General features: G+C 41.5%; 1 protein-coding gene across 5 annotated transcripts in view; it reads left to right on the top strand.

Moving 5' to 3' along the window:
• GRHL2 (grainyhead like transcription factor 2) overlaps positions 1-17,732 on the top strand; it is a 179,940-nt gene that overhangs the window by 65,588 nt on the left and 96,620 nt on the right. For all 5 annotated transcript variants that reach the window (XM_040494133.1, XM_040494135.1, XM_040494136.1 and 2 more), the window contains exons 4-5: positions 4,614-5,007; positions 16,416-16,471. In XM_040494133.1, the coding sequence (XP_040350067.1) occupies positions 4,614-5,007; positions 16,416-16,471 (450 nt within the window). The remainder of the gene's footprint in view (positions 1-4,613; positions 5,008-16,415; positions 16,472-17,732) is intronic.

Here is a 17,732-nt window from a genome sequence, read left to right on the forward strand (position 1 = left end):
TTGAGGGAGTGAGCCCCGTGGAGATTGCTTTTGATGAGGGGGAGAGGAAGGAGACTGGGCTGTTTCTCACTCCAGGAGGCGGTTGGCAGAGAACCAGGCATGGCAGCACATACTGTGAGGGGGCAGGGGCAGGACAGATGTTAGGAGATCATTATATGACACCCCTTTTCCTGCGATCCTGAATTAAGAACCGATTGAAACACAAGACACAGACAGATTGAAATTGAAAAGGAAAAAAAAAAATCAGTTTTCTTTCTGATTAAGCCAACAGAGAATGCCATTTTTGAATCTGCGGCTTGTAACATGTCAATCCTGACTTAGGTATGTCTATTCACCTAGTCTCAGGCAGGACTGCAAGCCTCCCTGAAGGGACAGGCCACTGTGGTATGGCAGGGGTGACTGGAGTCCTCTCTGTATGGCCGGGATGAGCCAAACATAAAGAGGAAACCAGAAGGGACTGAACCACCTTACTCAGCTACTTCTCCCAAACTCATTAATCAGATATATCCCTTTCCTGCAGAGGAATAGGGGAGAAACCGCAGTACTTTTCCTTTGGTGTTTCTTCCTAAAAAAAAAAAAAATTTTTTTAACATTTATTTATCTTTTTGGGAGACTGAGTGGGGGAGGGGTGCACTCATGCGCGCGCGCGCGCGCTCGCGCACGCATGCACACACACACACACACACGCACGCACGCACGCACGCATGCACACACACACACACACACACGCACACAGAATCCAAAGCAGGCTCCAGGCTCTGAGCTGTCAGCACAGAGCCTGATGCAGGGCTCAAACTCAAGAACAGTGAGATCATGACCTGAGCCAAAGTCAACGGCCCGACCAACTGAGCCACCCACGCGCTCCTGGTGATTCTCTCATATGGAAATATGAAGTCAGGAGAAATGAAATCCCCTGCTAGCTCATATATCCAGATCTTACCTGGCCTTGATGGGATCTGCTTATGACACGAATGGCAGCAGGAACCACCCCACCAGCCAGCAGCCCTGGGCTGTGTATCACCTCCAAAGTACGCCCTTAGCAAAGGTTAAGGCTGTCTGCATCTGATGTGCGGTTTTAAAGGAATCTTCTGATGCTGTCTTGGGACCCTTGTTGGTAGCAGTGATGACAGGGAGAAGGAGCCTGATACTCTTCAGATCTTGTGACTTTTCCTCCCGTTAGCCGGTATTTATTAAGCCAAGCAGGTGCAGTCTGCTAAATTGTATACCAGTATTCATAGAAGGGTCAGGGAAAAACATGTCTAAAATATGTGCTCCATCTGCGTCATAATAGAAGAGACCATTTGTCGTTACAGCATCTTTTAGAACAACATCGTATTTTCATGGTTATTTTGTGATTTCGGTGGAGCAGCTTCAAAAAAACTGGCAGTGGGGTACAGACAAAACTACCTTGTGTAGACTAATTATGACCTCGTAGACTTCAGGTCGAATGTAATTTGGAAGGATATCATTTGATCTGCAGCATATTCAGGAATTAAGGTGCCAGGTGCTTGCATGGTGTCATTATAACTGTCTGTATATAGAAGTTGGTACTTGGAAAAATAACTGAAAGTCTGGCATGACCCAGATTTTTTAAAACGCATATTTAATGTACTGTTTGTAGCCTTGCGTTTTTTTTCCTCCTATTGCAATATTTGGTTCAACTTTAAATTCTATTGCGGGTGAGCCAGTAGCTCACGATAATTCTTACTTTGCTATAATCAGCCATTTTTTGGATGTCTTTCTGAAGTTCTCTAGCTTCTAAAACTACCGCTGTTCTGCAGAGGCAGTTACACATTCTAGGATGATGCTGTGTCTATTATTTCCTCATCGTGTGGTAATATCGATGGTTCAACTAGGTTTATAGTTTATAATATAGGTTTATTTATATTTATTTACAATATAGGTGTATACGACTCTATAGTTCGCTTGTGTTGGCTTATAAGAATGCCCCAAATATTTTGACTTGTGTCTCTTGTTTGGGATTCGTGTGTCTTGCGTGGATTAGAGAATTAACAAATTTAGCTTGAAATGGACTCTAAGCGCAGAGGAGTTGGTTAGCTTTGAATCTGTTGGCGAAGGCAGTAGGTGTGTGCTTATAAAAGTCCAGAAGAGTAGAAACTGGACACTTGCTTTGGTAGCTAATCAGTGTAGATCAACCAGCCCTTGTACATCCAACTCACAGGACGTTATCCACATGTATTACTAGTTAATCCTCCACAAAAGAGTCTGGGGTAAAATTAGTTTGGGAAATTCCGGGTTATAATGAAACAGGCGAAGGAATGCCTGGGAGCCTTTTCTGTGTTCATGATGTTTGTGACCCACCCAGGCTGGGTTTGTTATGGCAGTTTTTGTTTTTGTTTTTTGTTTTTTTGAATACTGATTTTATCACAGACTCCTGTCTTTGAGGACCATCTGTTAACATTCCATGCAATATTCTAAACAATGGAGTATTAGGAAATGCTGACATACACGGGTGGTCTGGGTTTGGCATCATCTAGCTAATTGGACTCAGATTAAACGTAATTTGTAAATTTCACCGTGTCTTATATGCAGATTCACTGTATTGCTCTGACCATGAAAGCAGGTCAAAGCCAGAATGTAGCCTTGCAATTTTATTCTTTAAAGAATTACTTTCTGGAATGATTTCTACAGATTTGTGACAGACTCAGAAAAGTTTAGGTACTTTTCTGGTGTCTTTATTCATGTCGGAGCCATTCTTTCCTCAAGCTTCATTCACTTTGAGGTTTTGTCTGAGAAATCAAAGCCAAAAATGCACAGTCCTGCTGGAGAGCTAGGCAAGCTCAGAGGGGCCAGGAGAGGTCAATTCTGGGAAGAAGCAATTTTATTCAAATAGTTTTCTCTCTATGAGAGATGCCAGTTAGCCCACACTAGTGGGCTAACTAATTTAAAGCACACACACACTCATACACACACACACGCTAGTTAAAAACAAAACAAAACAAAACACAGACATTGGAGATAGGGCTCCATACAAAATATGTATTTTTTTTCCTCCATATCATTCAGAATAACCTATAAATGAGAGGTGCCCCAAATTTTACTGACCACAGGGACTTTGCTAGTAAAATCACTGTGCTATCCACAATACTCTTCCATTGACGAATTTCTCTTTGCTTCTGCTCTCTCCCAGAATTCTGTAGTATAAATGGAAAGTATTTTATCCTAGCCTGGTGAGAACTAATTTTCCAAATCCTTTCCTTTCTCTTTGTACCAGTCAGGAGGTCTGAGATCTGAGAGAGCTTGTTTTACATAAGCCCAGTGACGCCACTCTCTGAAGCTCCAAAAGTAATTCAGTGCTAAGGGTATCAATGAGCTCGTGTTGTTTTTCCATTTAGTGAAAATATTTTAATGATAAATTCTCATTGCCTTTTGTCTTTCCTGCAAGGAGGTTAGCCCACAGAACAGTGAAATATATTCTTCCCACTGCCCCCCTTCAAGTTATTGTTCCACCCCCACCTTAAAAAAAATTTTTTTTTTAGTATTTATTTAGTTTTGAGAGAGAGAGAGAGAGAGAGACAGAGCATGAGCGGGGGAGGAGCACAGAGAGAGGGAGACACAGGATCCGAAACAGGCTCCGGGCTCCAAGATGTCAGCACGGAGCCCAACATGGGGCTTGAACTCACAAACCGTGAGATCATGACCTGAGCTGAAGCCGGACGGACGCTCAACTGACTGAGCCACCCAGGTGCCCCTAAAAACAACTATTTTATAACTTTTTCTTTTGAAAGTTTTCAAACTTATCCAGGAGTAAAGAGGACAGTATAATGAACCCCCAAATACCCACCCCATTCTCCAGGTTCAGCAGTGGTAGTTTTTGGTTACACCTGCTTCATGTCTACCTTTTCTCTTTCTCTCTTTTTTTATTGCAGTAGTCTTTGAAATAAGTTCCTGACATCATGTCATTTCATCTCTAGCTACTTCTCATTTATATCTCTAAATAAAAAGGACTTTTATTACATAATCTCACAATCATTATCGTAACTAAATGAACAGTACTTCCTTAATAATCACCTCACTTGAGGTCCATAGTCAATTGCCTCAAAGATCCCATTGTCTCAAAACGCCTCTTTGGCTTTTCAAATCAGGATCCAAACAAGATCTACTCATCCTGTTTGATTGTTATGTCTTTCAAATCTCTTACTCTAGAGCAAGCTTCCCACCCTCCTTTCTTTTTTTCATGCCTCTAACTTATTGAAGAAACCAGGTCAGTAAGAGTGTTACATTCTGTTTGTATGATTGTTTCCTTTTGATTTTGTTTAAGTTATTCTTCCATCCTTCTGTATTTCCTGAGAGAAATACAGAGTTAGATCTAAGGCTTGCCAAAATTCAGGGTCAACTTTTTTTTTTTTTCTTCCCCTTTTCCCAACTGCACTTTATAGGCGGGGTAGTTTGCATGGTTCCGGGAACAACTGTCCTACCTCTAGTCATGCGAAGATCCACTGCATTCCCTTGTAAAGTTCACCATCCGTTTTTTCTAATGGCATTAACATCCACTGGTTGTTGCTGGCCCCCGTTATTTTATTAGGAGTCGCAAAGTGGTGATCTTTCTAATTCTGTTATGTTGGGGGGGGTGGGGGGGTTTAAACATGCAGAAACTGCCTTGGCACCAGCGAAGCCCAGAGTAATCTGACTGGAGGAGAAAACCGAGTGCAGGTCCTAAAGACTGTTCCAGTAAACCTTTCCCTAAATCAAGACCACCTGGAGAATTCGAAACGGGAACAGTACAGCACAAACATCTCCGAGAGCCCGGCCATCATCCCGGTGTCCGGAATCACGGTGGTGAAAGCTGAAGATTTCACGCCCGTGTTCATGGCCCCGCCCGTACACTGTCCCCGGGGAGATGGCGAGGAGCAACGTGTGCTTATCTTTGAACAGACCCAGTATGGTGTGCCCTCCATGGCCAGCCATAGCACCTACCTCAAGGAAGACCAGCGCAGCACCCCCGACAGCACTTACAGCGAGAGCTTCAAGGACGGAACCGCAGAGGTGAGTCCCTGGCTGTGTCTGCAGCAGCCAGAACCTCAACCCAGAACCGCCAGCTAATTTTATTTCTGTTTGCTTTTGGAGTGGGATCAAGTAATTAAAACTGTGAGTTCAGAGTTTTCAAAACATGTGTTTGTATCTGTATAACAAGGTTTTAGGGGCGCCTGGGTGGCTTCGTCAGTTAAGCCTCTGACTTGATTTCCGTTCAGGTCACGATGTCATGGTGAGATCATGCCCTGAGACAGGCTCTGCTTAAGATTCTCTCTCTCTCTCTCTCTCTCTCTCTCTCTCTCTCTCTCTCTCTCTTTCTCTCTCCCCCTTCCTCCCTCCCTCTCTCTGCCCCTCCCCTGCTCGTGCGCTCTCTCTTCCTCTCAAAAAAGTTTTTTCTTAAAGTTTTCATTTGATTTTTCATTTTGAAAGACAGAGAGAGGTAGAGAGAGAGAGAGAATAAGTGGGAGAGGGGAGCAGAGAGAGAGAATCCTAAGCAGGTTCTGCACCATCAAAGCAGAGCTTTGCATGGGACTTGAACTCACGAACTTTGAGATCACAAACTGAGCCATAGTCAGATGTTTAACCTACTAAGCCACCCAGACACATGTATTTTAATAATTTTCTAGACCTCATCTAGTTTGTAACCTTCCAAAAGGTAGCTAAAGATGTTGCCTGTGCATTTTTTGAAACAGTGTGACTCTTTAAGACCTAGTATGATTGAATACTCAAGAAAGAATTTGTATTATCAGCAATCAAGTGTGTATATGCGTGTACATTTTATACTTTACAAGTAGAGACCACATATTCTTTTCATGTGCCTGTAGAACTTACAGAAACAAGGTTCTTTGCTCATTTGTTTTAAATTCACCAGCTTGAGGGGTGCCTGGGTGGCTCAGTCGGTTAAGCGTCCAACTTCATCTCAGGTCACGATCTCGCGGTTTGTGAGTTCGAGCCCCGCGTCGGGCTCTGTGCTGAGCTTGGAGCCTGGAGCCTGCTTCAGATTATGTGTCTTCCTCTCTCTCTGCCCCTCCCCTGCTTGTGCTCTGTCTCTCTTTGTCTCTCAAAAATGAATAAATGTAAAAAAAAAATTATTAAATTCACCAGCTTGAAAATTGTGGTAGTTGTATCAGAATCAACATCAGAATCCATAGAAAGTTCCCTCACCCTTAAAGTTTTCTTGAGCCTCTGTATTTGAAACCTTCTCCTCTCTCTTGCTCTGGGCAAGCACTAACCTGCGTTCTGTCACTATGGTTTCAATTTTTCTTTCACTTGAGATTCTTCTATTTTGTTGCTTTTGTTAATCGTTTATTTACTTGCTAAATAGTATTCCATGGTAAGCATATTATCACAATTTGTTTGTGATATATCTGTTCACCAGTTAATGGACATATTTTGTTGCTTCTGGTTTTGGCTATTATGAGTAAGTAATGCTGCTGTGAACATTCACATGTATGCTTTTTTTTTTTTTTTTTAACGTTTATTTATTTTTGAGACAGAGAGAGACAGAGCATGAGCAGGGGAGGGGCAGAGAGAGAGGGAGACACAGAATCCGAAGCAGGCTCCAGGCTCTGAGCTGTCAGCACAGAGCCTGACACAGGGCTCGAACTCACGGACCGCGAGATCATGACCTGAGCCGAAGTCGGACGCTTAACCGACTGCGCCACCCAGGCGCCCCTCACCCAATTTTTAAATGGGGTTACCTGTCTTCTTCTTTTTATTTTTTATTTTTATTTATTTAATTTACATCCAAGTTAGTTAGCTTATAGTGACCTGTCTTCTTTTAATTAAATTGTTAAGAGTTCCTTAAATAATGTGAAATCAGTTATATGTTTTACAGTTGGTAGGTAGCCTTTTTTGTTGTTGTTGTCGTTTTAACCGTGTCTTTCAAAGAGCAACAGTATTTAATCTTGATCAATTTTTTCTCTTCTAGTTTATGCTTTTTATGTACTTTTTAAGGAGTCTTGGTATGACCCAATGTCGCAAAGATTTTCTTTTGCTTTTTTCCCCTAGGTTTTTAATAGTTTCACCTTTACATATAGGTTTATCATCCATTTTTGAGGTGACTTTTGTAATGGAGTAAGGGAAGGGTCGAGGTCCATTTTTGTTTTTTCTCCATATCACTATCCAGTTGCTCCAGCACCATTTGTTAAAAAGACATCTTGTCTCCATTTAGTTGCCTTGGGATCTTTGTAGAATGAGTGTAATTGTGGGTTAGTTCTCCAATTTTTGACCCAAGATATTGAATGCATTTTTTTTTTTTTTCCTATTGGTTCAGGTCAGCTTTTCCAACATTTAGGAGCCATGCCCCTGTGTTTGAGATGATGGTCATTGGCTTCCCATTTTTCAGTCTGCCCAGGACAATAAAAGACCGTGGCAGAAGGCGAAACAGACGGTTTCTAATTTCCTAAAGAGGAGTCAATGTCGTGGCAGTGTGCCAGATGCTTGCAGCCTGCTGCCCGTTTAGTTGCCGCGGGGACAAAATGCCACCACGTGAGGCTGAGATTGCACCCTAAATCATAATATTTGAAAATAATAAACATTTGATGGGCCTACTTACTATGTGCTCTGCTCATTTAATCCTCACCCAAACCCTATGAGGGGTGTACTATTTCTGTCATCTCTGTTTTCCAAGTGAGTAAACTGAGGCACAGGGAGCCTGCCTATGCCCATGGTCATACTGCAGTAAGTGGTAGAAATAGGACTCATCACAGGCTGCCAGGCGTCAGGACCTGTGTGGGGCCTTCCAACCCTCAGTGGTTCCATTCCTAAAGACAGGGAGTGACTCACCCCAACTTTTTTTTCAAAATTGCATGTCCTCTGTCAATGTCATTAGCGGTATCTTATCTTTCAGAAGAGCCAAAGGGACTGGCTCTCTGCAGTGTCGATAGGGAGTTAGGTGGGCAAGTTGCTCTGGTGACCCTCTGTCACCACTGAGTCCCTGCTGTACTGTGTGAAATCGGGGAAGAGCAGAGTGAGACATGATAAATCCCCTGCCCTTAAGAGGCTACCATATTTCTTGAGTTCTGGTAGCTTTATAGTCAAACTTTCAATGTCTTTCTAATAAAAAATAATGCCTTGAAGTTAGCTTCCATAGTTTCCTGGGCCATATTGCTTAAAATAGTTAACAGACATTTTTTTTTTTTTTTTTTTAACCGAACAGGGATCTTGTAAGCTTTTTGGCATTATTGAATATTTATGATTTGCCCACAGGCAGTTGGGATGTTTCAGCGAGGAAAGCAAAAGCAGCTTACTTCACATGGGAATGTCGGGCACATGCTTTTTCATTAAAAATTTGCCACTGAGGTTTTTCTCAGCGGGTGTGGAAATCTCCCATTAGTCACATAAGAGTCCACGGAGGTGGCCCAATGTCAACAGAACCATGATGCTGTTTGGGGGTGTATGTTATCGGTTGTGTTTGTGTTGTAGATAAGGAGGCTTGTGAAAGGAAACTATTGTATTTGGGGTTTTATTTGGAAGGGAATGAGAAAGTAACTTACATGAAACTCAACGTGAAGACTATTCTCAGGACACTTGGTGTAGCGGCCCTCCTAGTCTTGGAAATCAGTGTTTACATTGTATATTGTATTTAAATCTGATGTAAATTAAATGGAATCAGATCTGTTGTTATCTTTAGTCATGGCATTGCTAACTGGTTCTAAGATTAGGTGAGTAATTTCACCAGGTAAATTTCACTAAGAAAAATTTGTCTAAAATCTGGTACTTCTTTCAGGAAAACTATTAAAATGTCTGGGACTCTTGTTGAATTAGCAAATTTTATTTTATTTTATTTTATTTTATTTTATTTTATTTTATTTTATTTTATTTTATTTTATTTTATTTTATTATTTTATTTTATTTATTTAAAATGTTATATAACCTAATTGAGAAATTCATAACATATAAGACAGGGGGGTTACTTTTTTTTTTTTTTTTTAATTTTCTAACGTTTATTATTGAGAGACAGAGCATGAGCACAGTAGGGGCAGAGAGAGGGGGAGACACAGAATCCAAAGTAGGCTCCAGGCTCTGAGCTGTCAGCACAGGGCCTGACGCGGCACTCAAACTCACAAACCACAAGATCATGACCTGAGCTGAAGTCGGCTGCTTAACCGACTGAGCCACCCAGGTGCCCCGCAAATTTTATTTTTTAAAAATGTTTATTTGTTTTGAGAGACAGCACACATGTGAGTCGGGGAGGGGCAGAGACAGAGAGGGAAAGAGACAGAGAATCCCAAGCAGACTCCATGCTGTCAGCACAGGGCCCCGATGTGGGGCTCCAGCCCACTAATATGATCGTGACCTGAGCCAAAATCAAGAGTCAGATGCTTAATTGCCTGAGCCAGGTGCCCTACAAATTTCATTTCTTATTAGAGACTGATTCTTCTGTATGTGTGTGTGTGTATGTGTGTGTAGGTGGATATCAGAGAAGTGAGCCGTTTGGCCCAACTGAGGCTGGGAGCTTTTTAAGACAGTGGTAACATTAAAAAGTTCTTTAATGGATTGATTTTAGCTATTATATTGTGCAGTCCCTTTGTAAGAACATTTGGTAAATATTTACTTCTACTGGTGCTGCTTTGATTTCTGTCCTGTAGAAGCTTACTATTGGTCTATAAGACATGGAAAGAAGAGTTTTTACAGAAAAATTATATGTACAGTCATAGTAAAAATCAAAATGGAAAGAAGAATTTGCTTATTCTGTACTACAATTTTGTGTCAGTTAAAATGAGTCTATCTACCTGTATGAATAAAGGAGCACCAGAGTCTTAGTGATTTAATACACTAAAAGTTTATTTCTTATTAGTAAGAATCCTGATACACGTCTGCAGACCTCTTTCTAATTAACGACTCAGGAATCCAGATTCCGTCCATCTTATGACATTCCTGTCTTCATATGTGGCCTCTGGGCCCCCCTGCTTGGGAAGTGGATCATGAAGATTGCAGACTGACTTGTAAATACTATGACCTGATAGTGACATGCATCACTCCCGTTCATCTTTCATTGGCTAGAACTAGTCACATGGTCTTAACTAACTAACTGCAAGAGGGCTGAGAAGTTTAGTTCTGCCATGTGCTTAGGAATGAGAAGAACTATATACATGGGCAAGCACCAGATATTTCTACCATGTATTTAATAATTCAGTCCTTGGTATGTTACTTGTCAAATTAACATAGTTTGCAGAGAATCCTGAAATGAAAGCAAGGAATGATTATTTGTCATACCCAATGGATCTACGATGGTTAGTTAGTGATTTTATATTCATCTGTAGACTGATAACTGGAAGTTATCCTGAATCTAAGCCCTGTCCAGTAGGATTAATTGTTTTTCAGTTTTTTCTTAATGTTTATTTATTTTTGAGAGAGAGAGAGAAAGAGCATGAGCAGGAGAGGGGGCAGAGGGAGAGGAAGACACAGAATCTGAGGGAGGCTCCAGTCTCTGAGCTGTCAGCACAGAGCCCAATGTGGGGCTCGAACTCATGAACCACGAGAACGTGGCCTGAGCTGACGTTGGACGCTTAACTGACTGAGCCACCCAGGCACCCCAGCATGATTAATATTTTAACTAGGAGCTCATTTCCTCCCACACATTTAAAGAATTAACACTTTAGTAAGAAAGAAAGTGAGAAAGATATGTATGTCTTGTATACACACACACACACACACACACACACACCATGGAGTAATAATCCATCACAAAAAAAGATGCAATCTTGCCATTTGCAACAACCTGGATGGACCTAGGGGGTGTAATGCTAAGTGAAATAAGTCAGTCTGAGAACGACAAACACCATATGATTTCACTCATTTTGGAATCTAAAAAACAAAACAAATGAATAAACAAACGAAAAGCAGAATTAGATCTATAAATACAGAGAACAAGCTGTTGGTTGCCAGAGGGAAGGAGAGGGGGAGAGATGGGCAAAATGGGTGAAGGGGAGTGGGAGATACAGGCTTCCAGTTACGGAATGAATAAGCCATGGGGATAAAAGGCACAGCGTAAGGAATATAGTCAATGATACTGTAAAAGCCTATGGTGACAGATAGCAGCTACACTTGTGGCGACCGTAGCATAATATAGACAGAAGTTCACTCACTATGTTGGACACCTGAAACTACTTTAGCATTGTGTGTCAACTATACTCAAATAAAAAAAAAATGTTTTTTAAGGATAAAAGTCTTGAAATGTTGAATCAAGTACTAAATTGGAACATAGTTTCACTTGTGATTAATGCACTTGGTTTTACTATGTTTATTTTAGACATATTGATATAATGCATACGGTACCATCAGATTTCTCTCCTTTTATCACATCCATTTGTTTCTGCATCAAGCAACATTTTGGAAAACGCTTAGCATATACATTTTATACTTTAGGAAGATTTCGGTTTCTCTGTGTGTAGTCACATTTGCTGTGATTGGATGACCCGTTATTCAGATTGATAGCAGTCGTCTTCCCACCTCCCGAACACAATGGCCATGGAAGCCCTTGTCTGTTACACCTGGTACTTTGCAGCACCATTTGATACCTTTGATCACTCTTTCCTCTTAAAAATGCTCTTCATTGGGGCGCCTGGGTGGCGCAGTCGGTTAAGCGTCCGACTTCAGCCAGGTCACAATCTCGCGGTCCGTGAGTTCGAGCCCCGCGTCGGGCTCTGGGCTGATGGCTCGGAGCCTGGAGTCTGTTTCCGATTCTGTGTCTCCCTCTCTCTCTGCCCCTCCCCCGTTCATGCTCTGTCTCTCTCTGTCCCAAAAATAAATAAACGTTGAAAAAAAAAATTAAAAAAAAAATGCTCTTGGCTTCATGTCCACAGTTGTCATGTATCTCTAAAGGCTTTCACATGTTTTCCTCCAGTTCATGTCTGTCTTCTTTGCTCTAGACCTTTGTATCTAACTGCGTATGACACTCCATCTATCCTGAATCTGATCTGTAGTCTTTCCTTGTGTTTTCCACCTTAGTGGGTAGCACCACCATCCTAGTTTCTCAAGAAACTAGGATATTTCTTGATATTTTGCCCCCCCCCATCCATTATCAATTCTATCAATGTTTCTAAACATTTCTCAAATCCATTTTTCTCCATTCTGCTTCCACCATGCTGGCCCAATCTGTCAGTTTCTCTGGCCTATAATACTGCCTGCTTTTGTACACTGTACCAGGGATAGTGTTTTCAAAATGCTTATCTGATTATGTCACTCCCCGCTTAAATCCCATCGCTTTTAAGATTGAGATATAAATCTTTAACGAGTATACAAGGCATTGCATATTCTGCTTCTCTTCTGCCTTTCCCACCTCATCTTCTACCTCTTTCCCCCTTGTGCTCTCTGCTGTGGGCTCCATTCGGTTCTGTGAACCTGAAATACTTCCTCTTCCCTCAGGACCTTTGTGCATGCTGCTCCATGTTCTAGAAGTGTGCCGTGTAATGCCATAGCCACTGGCCACATGTGGCAATGAAAATTAAATAAAATCAAGAATTTAGTTTCTCAGTCCCACTAACTACCATTTTAAGTGTTCAATGTGACTTGTGGCTACTGTATTGGACAAAGAAGATATAGAAGACTTCCATCTTTAAACTAAATTCTCTTGGGCAACACTGTTCTAGAATATTCTTTGCCACCTCCCACACCCTTCCTCCTGTGTGATTTCCTCAGGAAATCCTTCCCTGCCCTCTTCCTTCAGTTTCTAGTAGAGTCAGTTTTCTTTGTATCTAAGTCTACCAGCAACTACCGTGAACACATCTGCAATCAAAGTTACATTTATTTAGCCTGCTTCAGCAGGGGACCCTTAGGAACAACTCTGTAACATAGACTTGGGAGTTGGTCTTCATAGTGTTTGGGATTATACCGGGTAAGTGTAAAGAGGGATTACGGAGGTGACAGCCAGCTCTGGACTGGATATGAGAAGTCACTGAGGCAGTCTGGAAATTGGGCAACCATAGTTCAGGAGATGAGATAAGCCAAGCAGGACTGAGGATGCATTTGCTAAGAAAGCAGCAGTTCCTTAGAAGGAAGACGTGGGATCCACTTTGGTAGCTGTGTTCCTGTCTTCTGGGCTTCTGTTGGAAACATTGTTGGTCTTGTCCGTGTGCCACCAGAAGTAGTACACAAAGGCCGATTGTCAGTGGGACTGATTTTTTACTCTCTCAGTCGTGCTGTGCTCTCCTACAACTCTGCTGCTCTTCTCCAGAGTGCTGGCACCACTTTGTGATTTTTTTTGAATGAATGGTATTTTTAATGAATATGTTTCCTCTGGTAGACCGGAAGTTTCATGAGAGCACGCACCTCTTCTCTTTGTGCTCACTTTGGTACCCATAGCATCTAGCACACTGCCTGACACGAAGCAGATGCTCAGTCTTTATTGAAAGAGTGGATAAATGAATAAATGAATGATAAGACCTAAGAAATTGGTGGCTGATCAAAGACACGGAGGCAGAAAGTATCTGATTTTCTGACAGTTGACGAATCGTTTGTCTTTTTCCAGTAGACTCTTAAGCAGACGTCTCCTTCCTCCCACCTAAAAAAATTGTAGAATTCTAATATCCAAAATTTAAATGTAACATTCTAATATTGCCTGATATCTCGAGTCCTCTCAGGGTCGTCTTTAAAATATATGTTACTGTACCTTCTTTACTTTCCTTTTTCTCAGTCCAAATGATTAAGAAATGTATAGAGGCACACATCAAATCACAGTAAAGTACGGTGTTGTTGGCTGTCTGCTTGCCTTTGGGCATTCTACAAATTATGTGAAAAGATTTCCAAACAGTTGTGGAAACTTGGTAACTGTAACCAGAATGACCCAAACATTTTGGGTATGACTCTCCATACTGAATCAGGTAGGGCTGTAATGACCCATCAATGTGATCGGGTCTCATGAAGGATTATGAGGTGTTTTCCAGGTGGACGACACATTTAATTTTTTAATTATAAAGACAATATAAAATAATGAAAGATAAAGTTATAAGCTTAGACATTTTGGCCACATGTTTACTGTCTTTATTTTTTCATAGTTCTTGTTCACATGTGCCTTATTAGGGTAAGATTCTGTGTTTTACTCAGCATGCAGTCCCTTTGAGTCTGAACAGTCGTAGTATATCACACCTTCTCACATCACCTGAGGGGTTAGAACCACAGAATTTATAAGTTTAATGTGTTTTAGTAGGCTAGTCTGTCCTCAGGTTTCAGAATTCTGCGGCATGAACAATGAATTCACTGAGGCCTGTGTTTACTAATGCTGGTCCACCAGAATTAGTTGTATTCGTATTGTTATGGGTTACTGCATATTCCATCAAAGGAGACCTTGGAAATGCATTTCCTCTATCCCTTTTTTAAGTGCCCTTTTCATCATGCTACCCTCCTACTCCAAAATTTTCTAATTCTTAACTATACTAAGTATAAATACCTTTTCGTAGATCAGCCCTGGCCAATAGAACTTCCTACAGTGATGGAAATTTTCCTGTATTCGCTCCATTATGGTAGCTACTAGCCACATATGGCAATTTAGTACTTAAAATATGGCTGGTTGCCCGAGAAACTAAATGTTTAACCTAGATTTTTAGGTCCTCCCTTCATAATCAAATCAGGCCCGTGTCCTTGTCCCCATGTACACACCACATTTGTGCCATCATTTTGTCTTGACTCATGTTGGTCTTCTTTCACCTGGATTACTTTTTCTCAATTCCTTCAATTGATCCAGCTTCTCTTTAGCTTCCATGGGTTAGAACAGTCTCCACAATTTCTACGAAATCGTCCTGTCATCTTGCTGACCTTCCTTTCCTGGCAACGACCATTATTTGCTTTTCCAGCCAGGACACCTGAATGGATGGATGGATGGATGGATGGATGGATGGATGGATGGATGATTCAAAATAGACTGTCACATTTAGTCGTTTGGTCTATTTTACTTCGATTTGTTGTGGTTGTTGTTCATGTGAATTTGCCCATCTCTTCAACCAACTTTCGGTGGAGCCCCAGAAGATTCCCATTGAATGCTTTGTTGATTGATTGATTCATTGATTGATTGCAAAAGAAACGCAAATCTGTATCTTTGATTCTTTGTCACAATTATTGAACCAGTCAACAAGCTCCTAGGATGCACATAAACGCACTTTGATGGCAGAAACCATTTTCTTGGATCCAGGGAATTTATAAGACGACATAAAAAGAAGTATCCTGTATATTTTACTTATAAATTGTGAATTCTAGAGATGGTGGTTAAGGATCGTGAAGAAAGTTTGGAAAATAGCTGTGAGTAACCCTTTCCTGTGAAGGAAACTGGTGAGCTGTGGTCAAAGAATGGAAGCTTATGGCTGAGAAAAGAGAGGCAGGAAAGTTGTTGTTTTGAAAGAGACACTAGAAAAAAGTCACATTGGGAGGAGCAGGTGTGTGTGGTCAACCAAGTGCTTTTTCATCCTGTTATATTCACTTCAGGACCAAGTGGGGGTGTTTGCACATCTACTTTTGAAAAGGTTTTAAAATGTAACCAAGTGCTTCCAGCTTGCACTAAATAACAACTGGATATCCTTGGATCCAGGCTTCTTCACGCATAATACTAGGCTTTAGAGTTTCCCTCCAAAACGTACTCTTAAAATATTGTGATAAAGATGATCTTAGAGAAGGGCACTGAATATGGTCAAGTGATTACTATAGAATAGAATTTAATACACATATATTGAGTTCACCATGTACCGAGTACTGTACTTAGTCCTTTATATCTATTAACGCATTTATCCGTCTAATCACTGTAAATAAGCATTTTGCAGATGCAGAAAACATGGCACTTGCCTCAATTTTATACAGGTAGCCGGTTAAAATGTTAGAATTTGGGACGCCTGGCTGGCTCAGTCAGTTAAGCTTCCAACTTTGGCTCAGGTCATGATCTTGCGGTTTGTGAGTTCGAGCCCCTTATCGGGCTCTGTGCTGACAGCTCGGAGGCTGGAGCTTGCTTCGGAATCTGTGTCTGCCTCTCTCTCTCTCTCCCTGCCCCTTCGCTGTTCATGCTCTCTCTCTCTCTCTGTCTCTGTCCTTCCCTTTTAAAATAAGTAAATAAAAAAAGAATTTATGATTTTTGGAATATGCACTGGCAATGATAGAAAATGGAAGAGATGTTTTTATATGTTTGAAGAAACAGGTTCCAGTACCTGCAGACACTTTTGCAACACCTGTGGACGTGTGAATATGGACATGTGAATAATATGCAAAGCACAAATACCCTTTCTGTCCAGCATAATTCTCAGTGTGCAGGTGATATGTGAGTTCTGTGCGCAAATGGCAACTATTTTCATTGTAGTTGAAAACACAGTACTAAAAAATGTGTCACTTTCCTTTCTGAAGTGAGGATTTAACAGTTTGGATACATTTGTCACTTTTTGTTTCTTTTGCATGATGACTTACCTATTTGTTTTAATTTTGATGACTCGTAAATTTTGCAGAAATTCCGGAGTGCTTCCGTTGGGGCTGAGGAGTACATGTACGACCAGGCATCAAGGTAGGCTCCCGGGAGATGCCCCTAGAAACTGATGAACTGCTAACACTTGAAATGTCTCCCTACGTTATACTTTTGAACCTTTAAAAGAAAATTATTTTCTCTATTACAATGACTTCTAAATTGCTATTTCCAGTCTTGACCTACATTCTGAGGCCCGGACCCTTTCTCTGTTCTTTTGGTTACATATCCCCTCTTGGGTGATCCTCTAAAGCTCAGACGCATGGGCTCCAACACAGCATGTGAATAAATGGAACTCTTTGTCTTTCCTTCTTTCTCTTTTTTTTTTTTTCTTTCCTTCCTTCTCCACTTCTTTCATCGGTTTGCTTTTATTTCCTATCGTGGCTAAGGATGGAACCATCCTCTAGCTACCCACCCTAGAGGGGTAAAGATCTGCCTGACCTTTCTTACTACACTTTCATCATACTCGCCAAGTGCCGAATATCCTATTCTACCTGTCCTGTCCCTTGCAACTTACTCTTATTCGTGTTCTGAACTATAAAAATATAAGTGAGCTTCCTGCCAACACTTTCTTCTTCCTTCTGTTCCACTTTGCACGTATTTAGCTACCAGGTACCGTACACTCTGGTGCCCTCTGTGTACAAGCCATGCGAGAGGGATGGGGATGAGATACACCTTCTCCCTACAAGAGGCCCGTAGACTTGGAGGGGACAAGTGTAGTGATGGGCAATTGTAATACAAATTGTAAGTGGTGAGTCCTGCCACCGAGATACATAAACAGAAAGCTGAGAGGACCTACAGGCCTGTGTGTGCGATGCGGGTTGGGGGTGGGGGGTGGGCCAAAGCTTGCAGGAAGGGGCATTTGAGCCACATCTTGAAGGACAGTTAGCAGGAGTTTTCCAGGGAAAGAAGGAGTATTAAGAACATTCTAGGTAGAGGTGCCAGATGTTCAAAGACCTCGGTCGTGATCATGTCTGTAGATAGGAGAAAATAGCAAGAAATGAATCTCTCTTCCATTTATAAAGCTTACCAGTGATTTCTGACAGAATTAAACGCAAGTTACTCATGAAGGTAGTCAGAGCCCTCTGTCTGCTGGTCCCTTTACTTTAAACCTTGTCCTCTACTGTATTGCTTGCCCCTTTTGCTTTTATGTGTGTGGCTCTCTTCTGTTCTCTCTGTTTCCGCCTAATGTCCTCCTCATCCTTCAGGATCTTGCTTCAACCTCAGACTCCCCGTTTGGTCTCCCCAGTCAGAATTTGGGTGTGTGGTGTTCATGAGGGGAAGGGGCATGGTGGGGAAGAGA

Source organism: Herpailurus yagouaroundi, unplaced genomic scaffold (assembly GCF_014898765.1).
Source record: "Herpailurus yagouaroundi ecotype Mexico unplaced genomic scaffold, PumYag 186, whole genome shotgun sequence".
In the NCBI taxonomy this organism is placed as follows: Eukaryota; Metazoa; Chordata; class Mammalia; order Carnivora; family Felidae; genus Herpailurus; species Herpailurus yagouaroundi.